A 19,815-nucleotide genomic window follows, 5' to 3' on the forward strand; every position below is an offset into this window, starting at 1 on the left:
TTTCATTCAAACAGAATCTGAAGAGAAATATGAGAATGAAAAAAAAATGCGAACAAAGAGGAAAGATACATTTTTGCAACATTTTCGAAAAGAAATAATAAAATTGCTTCTGAATATACAATTATGAGAAATTCGCAAGCAGAAGCTCAATTAGAAATTATGTGGGTTTGAAAAATTCAACCACCTTAAGAGAAATAAATATCAAATATGGTTTATATCCATGCCCATAATAATCTTTGAGAAATGATTCCTTTTGTGCTGGTTTTGCTATTATTTTCACCTATTTGTGGAAAAGAAGAAAATGATATCCTACGCACTGAATATGCTTCAATCGATGCTTCTGTCTCGATGAAACGTCAAGTTTCAACGAAGGGAAGCGTTATTCGGATGTTCTGCGAAATACACAACTCGACAGCTGAATTAAAGGGGATATCACTTGAAACGCCAGAAGGTTGCTTGATGTTTGAGATAAGAGCAGGATCATTCTTGAAGGCAGAGGATTGCTTGCTGATGAAAAAAAGCAGTTTTGGCACACATTATATCTTGAATGAAGGAGCTTGTGAAATGGCAAACACTTCGCTGAGGATTGAAAAAGACAGTGATTGCGGCTTGATGGAGGGTGTTGTGAAGTTGATGGCAGAGGGGTCATCGCTACTTGTGAAGAATAGCGAGTGGAAGGATGTTGCGTTTGGAGGGAGTGGAAGCATTTTGAGAAATGGAGAAGGAAGTTATGAAGGAATCAAAAACTGTGTGTTCACAAACATAACAGTGAAAAATGATAGAACAGATGAATTGCTGATCGAAAAAACTGGAAGGATGAAGAGAAGCGAATTGGAGGATTGCTTTGTTGAAAGATCGATAAATGTGCTGGAAGGAGGGATTGTGAGCGGAGCACAGGGATCTGTTTTCTTTTCGTGCAACAATTGCACATTCCTTCAAAACGAAAGAACTGATCGGAGAATGAGAAACACAGAAAGAAATTCGACAACTGAAACACAGAGCTTTACGAACGCTGAATGGCACGGATGCTCTGCTGAGTGTGGCGGAGCGCTCTATGTCCACGACAATCCTGATGCCACACTCACTGTTCTGAATTCGTCTTTTGCGAAGTGCAATGCAACATCAACCAGAGGAGGTGGTATTTTTGCTTTGAATATTGCAGAATGCACCATAAAGCATTCAACATTTGTTGAGTGCTATTGTTCTTCATCTCATAACTGTGGTGGAGCTGGAGCAGAAATACAAGATTTGAATATACAAGTTCTTGTTGACAATTGTTTGTTCAAAGATGGATGGTCAGAAAATGACGCAGGAGGCCTTGGAATTTGGAGCTCAAAAACAACAAAAACAAAAGATTGTATTTTGAATTGTCTTTTCCAAAACTGCAGCATTCATAGCATTGAAGATTCAGATGGAGGAGGCATTATTATTTGGAATACAATTGATATAATTGTGTTTCGAAATTGTCTATTTCGAGAATGCTATTCAGTTCGTCGAGGAGGAGGCTTAAGCATTTCTCCGAATGGATATGATGGAAATCTGTTATGGTTTTGTTTTTTCCACGATAATACAGCTCCATATGCAAGTGATATATATATATCAGATATATTATCAATTTCTCAACTTTTTGGATGCTATTCAACTGGAGCAGACGAAAGCAGATGTTATGCAGGTGGGAACAAAGGCGAATGGCTTCCGAACAATGGAGGGAAATGCAGGTTTGTTGGTCCAGCTCAAATTCAAACAAATGCAAAAGACACATTTAGCTGTGGGCTGAATGAATCTTGTGCGTGCCTCACAATCAGCCATTGCATGTCCCAGTTGATTGTGGGGTTTGTGGAGGAAATGAAGGTGGTGGCTGGAACAGTTGTGGAAGAAAAAGGAGTTGATATTGGAGAGAAAACGATCAGTGTGAAAGGGGCTTCCTCATCTGGCTCTGCCATTGAAACGAAATTCGGAGCAAATGAGTTGAGCCTGTTTTGTGTTGGAACAGGGGTGTTGAGCATGAGTGATCTGTCTGTGGTTCACAACACATCGCTTGAAAACAGCAGGCAATGCAGACTGTTTGAGATTGAAGGGGATGGAGGGATCAATTTGGAGAGAATGAACATTTCGATGGATACTGCTCATTCAGAAGAGAGGAGGATTCAGAACTCGCTGGTGAAGATGGATGGGGGAGAGTTGAAGATGCAAGGTGTGAGATGGGATCGAACATTCAGCACCACAAATATGTTTTCTCTGCCTCAAGAATCGTCTATTTCATTGTCTCTGGATGGCTGTGTGTTCAGCAACATTGTGAGGACAACAGCAGGGCCATCGATGATAAGTGTAAGTGAAGGGACATATTCGATATCACTTGAAGGGTGCACTGTTGATGGTTGTGGGAGTGAAGCCTCTGAGTTTGGAGGGGGTATGTTGGTTGAAGTGGAAAGTGGGAGTTCATTGAATGTGAAAGGAGGTGTTGTCAAAAACTGCTATGCTTCGATCACTCAAGGGAGAGGAGGAGGAATTGGGCTGAAAGTGAAAGATACAAGTGTAGACTTTTTGATTTCATCAAATTTTGAAGGAAACAGGGCCAAATGGGGAAGTGATATTTTTGTTGACTCGATCGATCTGGAATCAACAGCAAAAAGTGGAAAGATAACATGTTTGACAGCTTCATTTGAAACAAGGAGCAAAATACAAGGATTTGACAAAGGGAATGAATCAACACCAATTCCACTTTGTGTTTATCTGATTCCTTTACCAGATGAGATTATTGTGAGCAATGCTGATGCATTTGACAACTTTTATTGCGGATACGCTGAGATTCCCTGTCTCACACTGAAGCATTCATTGGAAAGGCAAAATAATGAAAAGAAGATTGTTGTCGGCGGAATGATTGAAATGAAAAATGAGCTGACATTTGATTCCTTCAAGCACACAATCAGAGGGCAGGATGAAAACAGTGGATGGAAAGTGATTGATGAATGTGATGGAAGTGGAGAAAGCATGATAGCAGTCAGAACAAATGCTATTTTGAAATCACTCACTTTCTCTGTCCCTTCTATTCTTCCAAATCATGAAGCATTCTTCAGTTCTTCCTCACAATTATTTTCTGTTGAGAGCTGCTCACTGAGTTTTCAAAACTCCCAGTCAGTATTATCATATGTGTTTTTATCTGTATCAGCGGGAAAGGTTTCTGTATCATCTTTTGTTGTATTATCCTTGACAATTGGGAATTGTCCGTTGATTTGCCTTGATGGAAGCAACGTGGATGGCACTTTCGCTTCCATGAGCATTGAAGATATTTGCAGGGAGACAAAGAGTGTTTTGTTTGGAGTGGGGAATGGAGCATCTTTTTCGATCAAAGACTCAACACTTTCAGTGAAAGCATCCACACAAGCAGATTCATCATCAGCAGGATCAATTCGAGTGATTTCGACAAAAGGTGCGAAATTGATGAAGCTGACAAATAATACGATGAGCGGATTCAAGGGAATTGGAGAAAATGGAGGAGCAATGGAATGCACACTTGGGAGTGATTGCACTCTGGAAATAGTTGGAGGGACGATGTCTGGGTGTGAGAGCAAGGGGGGAAATGGAGGAGGGTTGTGGGCTGAGATGGAAGAAGGGTCGGCATTCACTGTGGGAAACTTGACGAACACTGACCAAGTGAATGGATCAACTTCAAGTGATGAAAGTTGTTTGTTGGAATTCACGAATTGCAGAGCAAGGGAAAACACAGATGGAGAGTGTGGATATGGAGGAGGGATTTATCTTCATCTGGATGAAGGAGCAAGCTCATTCACTTTGAAGGATGTTTCATTTCCTGGGTGTGATGCCAGAGAGGGGAAAGACATTTTTATTAATGCAGATGATCTTTCAAATGTGATAGACAGAGAATCGATCAGTTTCGGAGCCGACTTGAATGAGCTAACAAAATTGAATGGATTTGAGAGATTGGGGCTGAACGAAGCATTTGCTATTCCGCTGGTCTTGTATTTGTGGAATAACTTTTCTGCGCCAGGGTTTGTTGGGGGATCATCAAGCCAGGATTTTTCGATGTGTGGGTTTGAGACTTTTCCATGCTCAACAATCGCCAAGGCAGCATCAGTGCACTTTGAAGGGAAGAAAAAGGATGTTGCTCTTCTTGAGCCATTTGTCTTTGAGGAGGAATTGAGCTTGACTGGAAATGAATGGAGTGTGAAGGGAAAAGAGAATGAGATGAAATGCGATGTTTGTGATCGAATTCCAGGAACACAAAGTGGATTGATAGAGAATACGATTCCAACATCTGTGGCTGGTCTTGTGTTTTCTTTGACGGAATCCCTGTCTTTTCATGAAAGTGTGTTTGAGTGCCATTCAGGGAAGCTCACGCTGAACAAATGCGGGATGGAAGGAGGCTCTGAAGGCATTTCGACAGTGTTTGTGAAGGCTGTTGGAGGGGTTGTGGAAGTGATTGAGTTTTCAACAAAAAATTTGAAAATTGGAGATTCATCGTTTTTCATTGTTGAGGGAAGCGCTGAAAGTGTGCCTTCGATAAATATGACGAAGAGCGATTTTGGAGAAATCACTTTGGGAAATGGGTGTGTTGTTGAGTGCCACAACGGAAATATTGAAGAGATGTCAGGATGCACATTTTCATCGATTACTCGTTCGAAGGGAAGTGGAGGATGCATCAGCATTAGGAATGAAGAAGATGGAAGCGATTATGAAGTTGAGATGTTGAATTGCAATTTCGAAGACTGTGCTGTTGTTGGGGAGGAAGAGGAAACTGGAGGAGGTACATTCTTTTTCGAAGCATCTGCAAACACTAACCTACTAATAAGCAGGTGTAAGTTTTATTGTTGCACAACTCCATTTGAAGGTGAAAGTGTTGGGTTTGGAGGAGGAATAATGTTGAACTTGTTGAATGGAGAGGAGGAGGAGGCAGGATTTGTGATATCCTCTCCACTTTTTTCATCTGAAAAGCCAAACAATGCGAAGTTTGGGAAGGACTTGTTTATTTCATCTCCATCGCTTGTCAAGAGCATCAAGAACGAAACTCTGCCATTTGTGAAAGATCGATTGGAGTTGGTGACAGAGGACTCGATGAGAGGGTTTGATGGAGGAAACAGAGAATGTGCAATCCCGCTGATCTATTTCTGGAGAAAGATTGGATCGAGCGTGAATGTTGCAAGAGGAGGGAACAATGTGGTTGTGTGTGGGCTGTTGGAGTATCCATGTGCTTCTGTGGATTATGGGGTGAAGCGGGGAAGAAACTTGGGGGTGGAGTCGATTGCAGTTCAGGGGGTTTGCGATGTGATGAGCGAAATGAGGATGAGTGGGATGAAGCTGGAAGGAGCGAATGGCGAGTGGGACAGAATCGAATTTGTTCGAGCTGTTGAAGGGGAAGGGGATTGTGTTGTTGAATGCAAAGGGGTTGTTCAATTCGAAGAAGTGGGGATGGTGATTCCGACAGCCTTTGACAATGGGGCAGGGACTCTCATGGAGGCAGGCGCTGATTCAGTGAAAACGAGTGTTGTGAGTTGTGCAATCCATATGAAAGATGGTGCTGAAGGAGCGTTGTCATTTGTGCTGATGAGGGCATCAAAAGGAATTGTTTCGATTGAAAAGGCAAAGATAGCAGGTCTGGTATCGAGGCACGAGATTTTGAGGATATCAGCTGACTGTGTGGTATCAATGAGCGAAACGATATTTAAGGATATTGCATTGAGTGGGATAAGTGCACTGACAATGAGCGAAAGTGAGATTTCTGGAAACAGAAATGGCAATGGAGAAGAGGAGTGGAATATTCTATTTGAGAAATGCACATTTGTGAATATGAAGCAAAATGAGTTGAACAATCCCTCGCTCCTTTGCTGCAATGCGAATGATGAAGTGAAGGTGAAAATGGAGAATTCGACAACTGATGGTTGTGGGTCTGAAAGCTCTCATGAAGGAGGAGGGGTGTTTTTCGTTCTCAATGAAAGGGGGAGATTGGAGATGAATCACACGAATGTGACAGACTGTTTCTGCTCGAACACTGGGAGAGGTGGAGGATTGTTTTTAAAATCGCAAAGTGTCTCACGGAAGGCATTGCCATTTGTGTTGTCAAACATCACATTCCGAAAAAACGTGGCATTGAAGGGGAGGGATGTGTTTGTGAAGTGCACAGATCTTGACTCGCAGATAAGTGAATCACAATTTCTGATAAATTTTGGAGAGCCATTTGTGAGGGAGCTGGAGATATGGGGGTGCACATCAGATGATTATGGGGATGAAAAGGATCTGCTGGGGAGGGTGTTTGTGTTCAGGAGCGAATTCATATTTGTGTCATCGATTGTGGGGAACAGCAGCAACAGCAAGAATTGTGGGGAGATGAAGGGTATGTGCTCATCATTGGATGTTGGAGTGAGCCACATTATTCCTTCAGATTATTCGCAGTTGTATGTTTGGAATGAAACCAGATTAAGTGGCTCATGCTCTGCTCAGAAGGTGACGATCAAATCGATGGAAGCAAGTGGGATTGCTGAGATAAAGGTGTGTGAAATTGAGGTGGCGGGTGAGGATGGGATAACAAGTTCGGAGTATGTTCGAGTTGAGAAAGTGTCATTTGTTTTTAGTGGAATGGAGAATGTTGCCTTCTCGAGCTTAATACACCAGCTGAACGGATATCTTATTCTCGAATCTGTTTCATTTCTGTCTGAAAGCAGAACCACAGAGAATTCGCGAACATCATTTGATTCTTCTTTATTGGTTGTTGAGGATGGGATATTTGAGGCAGAAAAGTGCATTGTTAGCTGTTTGGGATTCTCGAAGCCTGTGTTCCGAGTCTTGAGCTCAGAAAGAGCAACATTTGAGGATCTGACGATCAGGAATGCCAAGTGTACAAGCTCAGTGATTGAATGCGGCTCAAGTCAGAACATGAGTGTGCTGAGGCTGGAAGCAACAAGCATCACTCTTCAAGATAGGAGCCTGATTTCATTTGAAAATCACCAACCATCTCTGACTGTTTCATTTGCGCAATCGTTGTTTGCAAACATCAGCCGAACATCATGTATATCTTGCATTATTTGTGGAGCTCGATCAATGGGATGTTTAGAGATGCACAATTGCTCTTTTCATGAATGCACATCGCGTTCGGTGAAGGGGAGCCAAGTGGCAATTGCTTTGACTGAGAATGTTTTGATAGATTCGTGTGTGTTTGAGGGAAGCTTGCTTGTCGGTGCAGATGAAATGAAGGGGATTGTCGATGAGATCTGCAAATGGAATGGTTCTGTTGTAGACTTGTCGAAGAGCGAAGCAGTTGTGAGAGACACAACGATATGCAACTCCTCAAAGGGAGGTTTGACCGTGAGTGGAGGATCTTTGATGATTGAGAAAGGAGAATTATCAAACAACAATCCTTTCATTGAGAAATTTCCCTCTCTTCGCCGAAACATCATTTGCTCAGATTCAGCGTCATTGACCATTTCCAGTTTAAAAGGAGGTGATGGGGCGTTGCCAAATACTTCAATTTGGATGCTGGATGATGGCTGCACAGTTGGAGGGATTATATCTGAGAGGGATTCACCGTTCTTCATCCCAGTATTGGAGAGTGTTGAAGTGAAGGAAGCTGGATCAGAAGTGGAAGTTGTGTTTAAAGGAGCTCTGCTTCTCCCGTGCAACTTGTCATTCATGGTTGTGAAGCAGATGGGAGATGAAAAACAGATAGAAAAATATGAGTTTGATGAGAGTGGGCATGTGTCGGAGACAGAGGCAACTGGGAGATTGCGAAAGGAGACGATTGGGGAAGCAGAAGACGAGGCAGAAGTGAGAGTGTGCATTCTGTTTGGGGGCTCTGATGATTTGTCATCCACTGATTCTTTCATTCTGAAGAACAAAAGTGAGTCAAAATTGAAAGGAAATGAAAGGATTACTGAAAATGGAAATGAGAAGAAGTCATGGTGGGTTGTTGTTGTAATTTCATGCCTCATTTTCTTAATTTTGCTTTCAATAATTGTTGTTTTGGCTGTTCGTTGGAGAAAAGCAAAGAATGAGAATAAAGATCTTAGAGAGATTGTGAACGATAATATCAGAAAAGATCCGAAGGCATTTGAGATGGTGACGATGGAGATGTCTCCTGAGGAGCAGTGGAGGAGAGCAGAGAGAGAGGCAGAGAAAAAGAATGAAGAGAGGATCAAGAAGAGAATATATGAGACGAATATGGAACATTCAGAATCATCGGAGCATCTTCTATCTGAGAGTGGATCTACAGAATATATTTTGGGTAGAGACTCAGACAAGATCCCTGAATGGGCACTGGAGAAGGTTGAAGAAGAAGAGATTCGAAAGAGATCACCATCACCTTCCATCTCATCCACTTCCACCACTTCAACAACAGACTCAGATTCGACATTTGTTCGGGGAGAAGAACTGTGCCCAACCACCTCGTCGATGTCGAATCTAGTGGATGTGATGGCGTGTTCGTCTCCCCATGAGAAGCTGATTGTGGATTTGAGAGATTCACTGTTCATGCTGTTGCATGGAAAGAACAAGACAAAGGAGATGCCTATTGGCACTCTGCAGGAGAGGGAGATGACAGCTGCCCAAATCCTGTACTGGGTGGCAAATCTTGCACTTCATTCATTTGACGAAATGGACAATCCTCTCTCATCGCTTGCCAATCTCAGTCCTCACATTGTGCTGTTCTCTGAGCGCATGGTGATCTGCATTGTGATGCACTCTGGCTTCCTTTCTTCTGATGATTCAGATTCCTCATCGATCTCTTCATTAACTGTTGTCTCTTCTTCGTCGTCCAATATTTCAGTGATGAGCGAAAGATTCACAGACTCTCCACCTCCTTCATCTGCCTTTGAGGACGAGGACGATATCAGAAAAGAGTGCCTGAGGTGGAAAGCACCAGAACTGCTGATGAACAAGAAGATGGGAGCAACAAAGGAATCAGTTGTGTTTTCGATTGGGATGATGTTGTGGGAATGCTTGACCTTGGAGATTCCGTTTGGAGAGTATGATGGAGATGGAGCAGGGCAGAAAATCAAAAATGGAGAAAGACCGAATATGAAGCATGCAGAGGGAAGTGAACTCTGCGATGTGGCAAGAGGATGCTTGTCGAGCGAAGAGAGCGAGCGGCCTTTGCTTGTGGATTTGAAGAAAGTATTTGTGCAACATCTCCCGAAAGATGCGTTCATATTCACGATTGCAGATGCACTATTCACCGAGAACCCGAACAATGCGAGAAGTGGAGCAGAAAGTGAAACAGAAAGTGAAACAGAAGGCTGGACGACTGAGCCAGCAACCATTCGAGATCGATGAAAAAGAAGAAGTTGCAAGCTCTGAACCAACAAAGTGAAATGGTCGCTTTGACAGCCAAAAGCCCAAGCTGTGGTCTGTTAATAAATGGAGCATGTTGCATTGGTGTTGTTGGAACCAGTATTACGCACACCTGTCAGCAACAAACTTTGCCTGCTTTGAACACCAAACGGAGAAAGAGATTGGATTGCTTAAAATGATTTGGGGATATGCGTGTTGTGTGGAGAAACATTTTTATTTGGCCGGATGAAATGGATTGTGGTGTTGCTCCTTTGATCCATACAATTGCAGAATGGCTACAAATTTTCTTGGTTCTCTTTTATTATAATTTTCAGAAGAAGAAGAAGAAGAAGAAGAAGAAATAGCTCGGACAGATAAGTTTTTAACTGCTGTGTGCAGTTTCAAACATATCAATAGCCATCATTTCATATGCTTCGAGCTGTTTTTACGATATTAATAATATTAAATATGCATATTTCTTTTTGATATTTTAAAATGCCTTCTTTTCTCAAAATTTTATAAAATTATGTCGCTTGTCAATAAATGTGTGATTATTAATTTGCAGTTTTTGCCTTGAAATGGAACTTTTGAATTTGAAAATAAGTGGAACAAAAACCAAGATATAATTCTCCAAGTCTATTCTAATATGATGAACGAAAAAATCATTGAAGCTTTCAAATCGTTTAATGCAATGTGAAAACAAGAAATGGTGAAATAAGCCGAAAACTTTATTAGAAGAAAAATGTTATGAAAAAAATGAAAAATTGAGAAAGTTACAAAAAGAAATTTCTTTCATAATTTAGAACTCATTTGAAAAACCGTTATAAAAAAACATTCATTCATTATTTGAACATGCCGTAAATAAAAAATGAAAAAATTCTATTTCCATGATTCAAAAAACACCAGAACCTTTTTAAAAATTGACATTCATTATATTGAAAGGTCATTCAATCATTCTTGACCATTTCCTTTCATGCGCCTTCAATCGTTAAATGATGTTCAGACAGTTAATAATTAAAATGTTAATGAAAGAAATGCAAATTTTTCTGGAAAGAAATAAGAGTTCCTTATTCATAATATTGTAATTCTTTCACTTTTTGAAATTTGTTCATTTCAAAGAAAAATGGAAAACTTGTTTCATCAATATTTGTTCAAACGAGTAATTCACAAAGAGTGAAAACATTTGTTTCTATTTCCATTTGCTTTTCCCATAAAACCCATTGGTTGAGTTTATATTGTCTTTTGTTTGATAACATTTGATGAAATGAGAAAAAAAGTTTCAAAAAAATAAATACAGATATCGCATCAAATACAGGACATCGCACAAAACACCGGACAATATCGATTTCACAATAACTGCAAGAGGAATTATTCAGATATTTTTCCTCAAAACACAACTCATCAATACAAACTCACGTGACATTCAAGACTTTCACAAATTCCTTATTAATGCTCAGAAAAAAATTATTATTTAATTCTCTGAGAAACTATAAATCCTATTTCTCCGAGATTTCGATATATATTTTTTCTGAGCTTAAGCGAAGCTGTCCTGAAAGTTTTGTATATCAAATGAGTTTGTATTGATGAGATATATTTTGAGAGAAATTGTCAGAATAATTCCTCTTGAAGTTATTGTGAAATCGACCTTGTCCTGTATTTTGTGCGATATCTATAAATTTTGAATTTAAGATATGAAGCAAAAACAGATAAGTGTAAACAGTTTATGAAACTGTATTTTTCATTTTTTGGAAAAGCTTGGTTCGCTGAGAAAAGTTTCTTTTTTGAAAATTAATAAACGCAATCACTCAGTGAGAAACAAAAATAATAAAACAAACTAGTAATGAATTGTGTATAATTAGTTAATACATTTCATGAAAGAAAAAAAACGAATCATCGTTTGTTGAAAGTTGGCAGTCAAAAACAAAAAAGTGCCAATGAAGTCTGTCCAAAAAAAATGTTGATCTTTCCAAAAAATGAAAATCATCACTCAAAATAAAAAAAAGATGTTCCCCACATCTCATGTGGAAACAATTCCTTATCTTTGATTGGTGAGTGTTTCATGATTTGACAAACTTTGAAGCAATAAAGTCACAAAGATGTGAAGTTTTGGAAATATTAACATTGTCTTTTTTGTTTGTATTCATTTTGATAATGAATTGTTAAGCAAATAGTCATTTTTTTAAAAGAAGATTGTTTATTTGGAACAGTCAAAACCGGATATAATCACATCTGATTTCACACGAATTTTTGTAATTTTATCCGATTGTGATTATGTACGATGTGACTTAACATTGAATAGTTCAAATATGAATTTATTCGTTAATTAGTTTTGGGCCTTTTCTTTTCATTTTTTAAAATTCTTCACAAATTCACATTTAACACTTGTGTAATCGATTTTTATCTTTAATTTGCATCATTCAGTCATGTCAAAAACATAATTATTTAAAAATCTAAAAATGAAATTTTTGATCAGTCAATCGATTTTTCAACGAAAAATGAGCCCTTTATAAAATAAAAAGTGATTGTTGATATTTGGCCCTGTGATTATATGCGATAAAAAATAAATGGAAAATAGGCCAAAAATGTCTATGCATGGAATAATGTGACTATAAACGAATAAGATTGGATTCGTTGTGAAAGTATCCTGTTAAGACTATATTTCATTTTATTTTTAAAAATTGTTATGAAATGTTATTTTGTTTTTTTTTTTTTGATAGATATTTGGGTAATTATTTTTAATCATATTTAAACATTCAAAAACTACAGTTAGAAAATTTTTCTTAAATATTAACAACAAAACACTAAAAAGTGAAATTACGATTTAAAGTTATCTTCATCATTATTTCAGCTTTAACATTTGTTTCAGAAATTGCTTTGATGAAATATGTCAAAAAAAAAATACATAATCTCTTCCCCAAAACTAACAACCTTTGAAAAACAAGCACACCGAAAAAGTTATGATATCAAAATTAATAACTTATTTCTTTGAAAAACAAATTAAATTAATTTTTTCTTTGAACTATGTAGTGAACACATTTTTTTCCATTTATCCTTTTTTTTTTTCATTCGGGGTATTCTTTTTAATTTCATATCTTTTCAGTCAATATTTTCGAATGAAAATTTTGTTGCAAATTCTAAGAAATCTGTCAAATGCTTTTGTTAAAAACAGAAATGCACTTCTTTCTCCTTCTGTGATTTCATGCATTTAAAAGACAATTATTTAAAAGCTAATAACGCATCTTTTAAAATTCTTTTGTGAATAACTAAATACTCGAAAATTACGCATCCTCCGAAAAAATATATGATTTCAAAATAATCACACATATTTATCTTTAAAAATCAATTTGAAGATTTAAGTGTGATTTCCTGGCACTCAAGACTCTTTCGATGGATTACAGATATAGCATAAAATACCGGACAAGATCGTTTTCTCAATTACCACTCAAAGAGAAAATTTGATAATATTCCTCTAAAGATATCTTAACAATACAAACTCATTTGGCATATCAGACTTTCATTTCCGTGCAGACTGAATATTTTAAAAATAATTTTTAAAATTTCGGAGAATTAAGATTTTGAATTTCTCCGAAATTTTAAAAATTATTTTTAAAATATTCAGTCTGCACGGAAATGAAAGTCTGATATGCCAAATGAGTTTGTATTGTTAAGATATCTTTAGAGGAATATTATCAAATTTTCTCTTTGAGTGGTAATTGAGAAAACGATCTTGTCCGGTATTTTGTGCGATGTCCGGTATTTTTTGCTATATCTGTATATTTAACTGGTCCAAATTATAAACAGTGCTTTTGTGATAATTGCTTTTGTATTTATTCAAAAGTTGATTCAGACAATTTTATCAACAAAATTAAAAACAAACAAATTGATGAGAAATAAACCATTTTATTTAAACTGTTCAATTCCTTATTGAATGGCAAACTGAAACGCTTTGAAAAATTTTCTATTGGCTTCAATCAAAACAAATTGGAATTATTTAATAAAACAAAATTTAAAATAACTATTTTTTTGAAAACAAAAGGAAGAAACTCACGTTAGTCCACAATACGTTGTGATATAAGCTGGAAGATATGACAATTTGGTTCACATTTGTTTCTTGTGCATTGTCCCAAATGGAATTGTATTAAAAATTATTGTATATTTTTTCCTTGAAATTCTTTCATTTTTCAAAGTCACTATATAAATTTTAAAATTTTGATTTATTTTATTTAATTTTATTTTATTTTCATTTGTTCGAAAATATTTTCGAGTCATTGAATATTCTAATGAAAATGAAAATACCAATGGAGCATAAACAACTAAATAATTACCTCTTTGAAGATTTTAAGATTCCATATTTAATTTCCTAAAAATCCAAAAAATACATAAAATCAAATAGGGTGAACATTTGGACAAAAAAGAATTAAACAAATTCTGAAACATCCGCAAACATTATAAATCTTAGATAGGCTTTTTTGGATGGATATTTGATTCTCTTTCAGTTCTATGCTGATAAGTTGTAAATCCCTTTGGAGTCAACCATTTTGCTTTGCTTTCTCTTTCTTCTTCTTTTTTAATATCTTCTGGGTCGAACAGTCCTGCTTCAAGCGACAAAAACTGATCGGATTCTGAAACAAACAAATTCTTCCCTTTCCCTTTTTCACCTTTTTTTGGATCTCCCGCAATTATTTCTCTAAGCTTTTGTTTTTGTAGCCTGATTGCATTCATCCGCTGAGACGCGTAGAGATAGACCTGACCATCTGGAGCCTTTTCAGCCTCCTTCAGCTCTGATTCCGTAATAATCTCTGCACTAAGTCTCTCTTTCTCGTCTTTCTCTTTCAACTCTTCCAGTTTCTTTGTCTGCGCTGCTGTTCGCACAGCAGCGGTTGTCTTGTTGAAAGACAGGTGATCACCAATTCTGACTGTGTCTGGCGAGAGCGTGGCTGCCATCATCAACTGTGTTCTGTGCGGAGACCTGTGGCGAAAATGAACTGGTGAAGCAGCAGCAGCACTTGACAACGTTTGCTCACCATTGAAATGTCCATCAGAAGATGGATGAGTCTGTGATTGTTGAAGAGATGCTACAAATGACCTTTCTTTTGGGGCAAGTTTTTGTTCTTTCGTTGTCTGAATGCCTTGGTTTGGCATTAATTCCGTGGCTTTCTCTTTGTCAGTTGTAATGGAATTTTGACTCCAGTTTTTGTTTGAAGGTGAAGTTATAAATGTTCCATCAGCTGTAACTACCACCGGATCGACGTTGCCATTCAGCTGCAAGTCGCTTTCGAAAACCGCTCCGCCCATTCGCTTTTCCACCGCAAACAGCTCGCTCACAGATGGCCACAGTTGCATCTGCGTTATCTGTGCAAAAGACGGGACGTGAGGCAGCTCGGCCAAGCATCGGAATCCACGTGAGAATTCGATTGGGAAGCGCGTGTGCGACACAAGGCGGCTGTCCTTCTGCAGCTGAGAAAGCGGACGCCTCAAGCAGATGCGTGTAAGGTCGAATGTGAGGCTGGAATACATACGGCTCATAAACAGGTGGCTTGGATCGAATAAAAGACGTACTGTGGAGAAAAGGGAATCAACCGGAAGTTCTCTGCGTGCGGAAGATGCAGAAAACGGAGAAGAAGCAGAAGCTGCTTCAGGAGTGGCTGACAGAACCTCGGGTGCATCGTCAACAGCTTCTCCTGCCATTTTGAGTACGTCTGGGTAATTCAACGGATGTGAAACAAAATCAATCAGCTCTTTCACTGCGCCATCGCATGATCCTTCCACAATGATGATTTTACCTCCTCCTCCTTCTTGAGTTTCTCTCCCATCAATCACATGAAACCCAGTTAAAACATCGATCTCGTTAATCATCTTTTTCTCCTCGTCTGTCAACATCCGGTTGGACAGAGCATGAGGAAGCGGACCACTCACGTTCAGCACAGCACAGTTCACTTTGTACACAAATGACAGCAAAGAACGTGCTTGCCGGCGAGCGTGGCGAGGAGGCAGCACAAACACAACTCGGGCAATCCGCTTTGGAGGAACGATGTGGTGTGGAAAACCAGCAGCAAGTGTGACGTGCACTTTCACCTGAGAGTGCATCTGGACATACAATCCAGTTGGAAGCGGTGGCGGCGTTGGTGAAGGAGGAGATGCTGGTATGATTGGCTTCTTTTCTACTGAAGACGCACCATCTTGCTGCGAAGATGCTGATGTTGGTGTTAATGCTGCTGTTGCTGGTTGAGAAGGAGCGACAGAAGGAACGCTGTTTGGGGCTGCTCCTCCAGCACCACTTGGAATGCTTTCATTTTGAGAAGCAGATTGGTTCAGAGGAGATGGAGCGATCTCCTTTTTCAACAAGCGTGGTTGGATCAGTTTCTGATGAGGCGGATCGGAGTGGAGAGTGGATGGCAGCGGGGCAGGGGACAGTGCTGCACGCAGAGTGAAGTTCGTTAGTCCGCTCGAAAACACATCTGTCCATGGAATGGATGCCTGTGCGTGTGGCTCATACTCAGAAATGATCTGAGCATTGGCACTCAATTGCGATGCTCCGCCATCGCCTTCTTCTTGGTTTTGTTGCTCTGATTTTTCTTTCTCTTTGCTGTTCGCTTCTTTCTCTTTCTCTTTCTCAATGTCTCTTTCTTTTGACTTGCTCCTCTTCTTCTTCGACGCTGTGATAGGCTTTTCAGTTGTTTTGTCTTCTCCCCCTTTACCCGTTTTACCTTCTTTTTCTGGCTTCTTTTCTTCTTTTTTATCTACTGCTTCAGTCTTTTCCTGCTGTTCAGTGTTCTCCGCTTTCTTTTCTGGCATTTTTGCGCAAATGATTCTTCCTCGTGATCGATTGATAAGATACTTCTGGTACAAACTCAGTTGAGGCATTTGCTGTTGAACTGCTTCTGCAGCTTCTGAATCAAAACCTGCTTTGGCAGATGATGAAAAGGAAGAGGAAGAAGAAGAAGAAGAAAGTGTTCCAGTGTCATCTGCATTCTTTACCTGGTCATTCAAAGTCGAAGTACATACGGTTGGAGGTGGGCGTTGAGCCTGCTTTCTGTCTCTGTCGTGCACACGCACCATAATCGGGTTCTGCTCCATCCACAGCAGCGCATCCAGCGGACTCACTTTGCCCAGAAGAATAATCTCACGGAAGCCAAAGTTCGCATCGCCTGATGAGATGTTTGCTTGGGCCTTAAGAAGAGAATGTTTTGTTTGCAGAGGAGTGGAATGAGTGGAAAGAGGTGAGCGGGTGCTTGATGCCAAGCGAGCAGGGGAGAAAGTGCCAGCAAGTGGAGATTGTTGCTGAGGAGACCGGAGAGGCGAGCCGATGGGCGAACGCAGAGTAGATTTTGGAGTGGATGTTAGTGGAGATTGCTGGCGAGAAGAGGAGCGGTTGAGCGCAGGAGACGAAAGAGGAGTTGAGATTGGTGTGCCTTTTGTGGAGGAAGTCTGCATCAATTGGTCTGTTGCAGTTAAACGAGCAGGAGAAGAGGGAAAGCTTGTTTCTTCAGCATTATCAGCATTTATACCATCAGAACTTGGATTCACTTCTATTTCTGTTCCAAGTGTAACGCACATGTTGTTATCCAGCTCCATTGAGTACTCCTGTTGCACGCCACCGCCCCAGCCAAGCTTGTTTGTCTTGTCATCGTCTGCTCCCAACGGAACAGGCTGCTTTTGTTCAGTCTCGCCTCCTTCAGCACCCTCATTCAACTCTTTCTTTGATGCAGACAACTGCAATTTCATTTCATCCAGCTTGGTTGATGAACTACTTCCAGGACGTTTCTTCTTCGTCTTCTCTCCTTTTTCGTCTTTATCTTCTTTTGATTTGGACTTTTCTTTCTCTTTCATCGGAGATTTGGGACGAGCCGAGCGACGTTTTTGTTGGGAAGATGTTGGCTTTGCTAAAACAAAACAAATGAAAGAAACAGAAAATTTTATTAAAATTATTGTTTAAAATTCACATAAGTTCACCAAAATGCAAAAGATTTATGAAACAAAAGAATCATCGAACAACAAAACACAAACCATCTCCACTTTTCTCCGCGTTTTCCTCCTCAGAATTCTCAGTGGCAGCAGCTGCTGCCGCAATAAATGCTGCAGACGGTTTTGTTTTGCAAAGAGACAAAGAAGCATAACATGGATGACACAGTGTGTTAAGCTTATGTTCAGAAGGATTCAGCGGAAGATCTGTGACTTCAGCCAGCTCAACAGTCATCGGATTAAGACTTGAAAGATATGGTAATCAATCAGAAATCAATGCATACAAAAGGGAAATTGAATTGTTTGAAATAAAGAAATTCAAAAATATAAAGTTAAAAATCTCAAAGTTAAAACGACAATATTTTTTTTTAAAAAAAAAGACATGAAAATTTCATACGTTTCAGCCATTTCCTTTGTGAGAATTGGCTCGTTCTCAGGCTGCACGAGTGTCAGTGTGATGTGAATGTCTTCGAACAAATGGCAGCCAAATGTGGGCTCTGGATAGAAAGGAAGAATGGAGTCATTCAAAAGAAAAGGAGGCACCGGCTTCTTCGAATAGCAGGAGAAGGGTGATTTGTCCGCTTCTAATTCTGAGTTGATGTTTGTCTCTGCAGATGAAGGACGTTGCGATGAAGAAGAAGGACGAGCAGTTTTTGATGAGATTGGAGAGGATGCGAGTGAAGAAGCAGAAACTGAAGCTGAAGAAGAAGAGGAGGAAAAAGAGGAAGAAGAAGTCAATGAAATTGGTTGAGGTTGAGACAACATGAAATTGTGAAGTGATCGAACAAATGTCAAAGGAGTGATGTGAATCAAAGACTGAGAACAGGGTGAAGAGTTGAATGCAGAAAAGGTAAAGCCTCCAAATGAATCTTTTTGCATTGAAGAATTCAAAGTTGTTGACGTTCTCAAAGCTGACTGTGCATTTTGAGAGTTCTGTGTGTTCTGAAGAGAAGTGCCCTGTGCTGGCTGGCGAGGTGATCTCGACGGAGAAGAAAGCGGAGAGCGCACCAAAGGCGTGAGAGAAAGAGAGGTTGCAGGAGAACTTGCTGTTTTCTGTGAGCTTACAGAGCTCCGAAGAGGCGATCGATTGGGAGTTGCCGTACCAAACGAAGAGAGCGAAAAGGGCTGCAATCCAGTTGCTTCTGTTGGATCAGGCTCAGCTGGCTCGACAAATGAAATGAGGTCGTCTGGCAGCAGAGAAGAGTCCTTCACAGGAAAAGGAATGGTCAATGGAAGCGCAAAATGACTGCTGAATTCGCTGAATGTGCCGCTCATCTGTGACATCAGCGAGGACTGCGTTGAGCCCAACGGCGAGCCGCTCTCCTTTTTCGCTTGTTTTCTTTGTTTTTTCGTGCTGAATGACAGCGACTTCCCGTCCATCATCTGACTGGCCTCTGAATGGAAGCGCACTTCTCTCTTTCCATAGAGCAGTCCCAATGGATCCAGCTCAAACACTGCAACCAGCACATCGCCTTGCGCGTTCGTCAGAAGAGGAGAAAACGGTCTATGCAAGAGTGCTTCATCGATCTCTGGTGCAGCAAGAGATGCATATGGCTCGGGAAGCAACGTTTCCTGGTTTACTTCTGGTTGGTCTTTGTTCAGCCCTTCATCCTGTTCAGCTGTTGCTTCAGTGACTGACTGTTTTCCGGAAGGCGTGCCTGGGCGTTGCTTTGCTGAAGCCCCACGTTTTCCTTTCTTTTTTTCTGTTCCTGTAGATGATGCTGCATCTGACTTGTCTTTCGTTTCTTTCTCAGCACCTTTCTTTCCTTTGACTTTTTCATTTCCTTGAGTGTTCTCATCTTGTTCTTTTCCTTCTGCTGACGCTTCCATATCAAATTTCTTCAACCAAAAGTATATTTCTATCTTATTCTTGAAAAAGTTTATCAAAAAATCTTCGTTAACAGTTGCAGTCCATCCGGTTTCATAAGTAAATGGCTGGCCAATTTCAATTACAGGAGAAAGCATTTCTTTTTCAAGTGCATTTGCTTCTATTTCCTCTTTATCTTGCTCCTCTTTCCCCTTTTTTGATTTTTTCTTTCCGGCTGTACCTGGTCGAGGAGTTTTCGAAGGAGGAGGTTGAGTTTGATTCAAGCTTTGAAGTGCATCTTCCAAATGTTGTGATGTTTGAGGAAACAGTTCTTTTAAAGGTATTTGTTTCATTCCCTGAACGTCAACGGTGAAATACCCTGAAAGAAAATTCAATTAGAAAAATGAAAAAAAATTGAAAATTCTTTTTTTGTAAAAGAAAAAACCTCGATGCTGTCCAATGCAAAATGTTGTTTGAGAATAGAAATTAGATAGAATTTCAAGAGGTATTCCTCGTAAATTCCCTTCAATTTTCATATTAAGCGAGCAAATCCTTGCTGGAGTAGCATCTTGCAAACTGAAAAGAATAAAAAAATACAAGCCAAAAGAAAATCATACTTAGCATCTTCTTCAACAATTATCTGCTCCTTTTTCTTTTTGCTTGATGCCTAATCGACATGAATCCAAATATTTAAAATAATTAAAAAAAACAAACCATTTCCAACGATGTTATGGGATACAAACTCAAAAATTGCTTTTCAAATTAAACTG

General features: G+C 39.6%; 2 protein-coding genes across 2 annotated transcripts; one reads left to right on the forward strand and one right to left on the reverse strand.

Moving 5' to 3' along the window:
- Window positions 1–243: 243 nt before the first annotated feature.
- On the forward strand, window positions 244–9,831 carry MONOS_8656 (uncharacterized protein; the record flags this gene model as incomplete). The annotated part of the gene is made up of 2 exons (XM_067879084.1): window positions 244–1,276; window positions 1,574–9,831. 2 exons carry the CDS (start codon window positions 244–246, stop codon window positions 9,277–9,279), a joined length of 8,739 nt encoding a protein of 2,912 aa, XP_067736439.1. The 3' UTR covers window positions 9,280–9,831.
- Window positions 9,832–13,604: 3,773 nt separating this feature from the next.
- On the reverse strand, window positions 13,605–19,772 carry MONOS_5048 (uncharacterized protein). The gene is made up of 6 exons (XM_067875166.1): window positions 19,760–19,772; window positions 19,663–19,712; window positions 19,491–19,621; window positions 17,636–19,424; window positions 17,284–17,483; window positions 13,605–17,159 (listed from the first exon to the last, which is right to left on the reverse strand). The coding sequence occupies exons 1-6, from the start codon at window positions 19,760–19,762 to the stop codon at window positions 13,732–13,734; spliced, it is 5,601 nt and encodes a 1,866-aa protein (XP_067736440.1). The 5' UTR covers window positions 19,763–19,772; the 3' UTR covers window positions 13,605–13,731.
- Window positions 19,773–19,815: the final 43 nt, after the last annotated feature.

The sequence above is a fragment of the Monocercomonoides exilis genome (genome assembly GCF_001643675.1).
Source record: "Monocercomonoides exilis strain PA203 chromosome Unknown scaffold1-2713096, whole genome shotgun sequence".
Classification (NCBI taxonomy): domain Eukaryota; phylum Preaxostyla; order Oxymonadida; family Polymastigidae; genus Monocercomonoides; species Monocercomonoides exilis.

What these genes read in the sequence shown, in the direction of transcription:
- MONOS_5048 (XM_067875166.1), bottom strand. An exon ending in TTGCATTGGACAGCATCGAG is followed by an intron (nt 19,425 to 19,490) that starts GTTTTTTCTTTT and finishes ATTTTCTTTCAG; the next exon opens with GGTATTTCACCGTTGACGTT. An exon ending in ACAAAGGAAATGGCTGAAAC is followed by an intron (nt 17,484 to 17,635) that starts GTATGAAATTTT and finishes ATATCTTTCAAG; the next exon opens with TCTTAATCCGATGACTGTTG.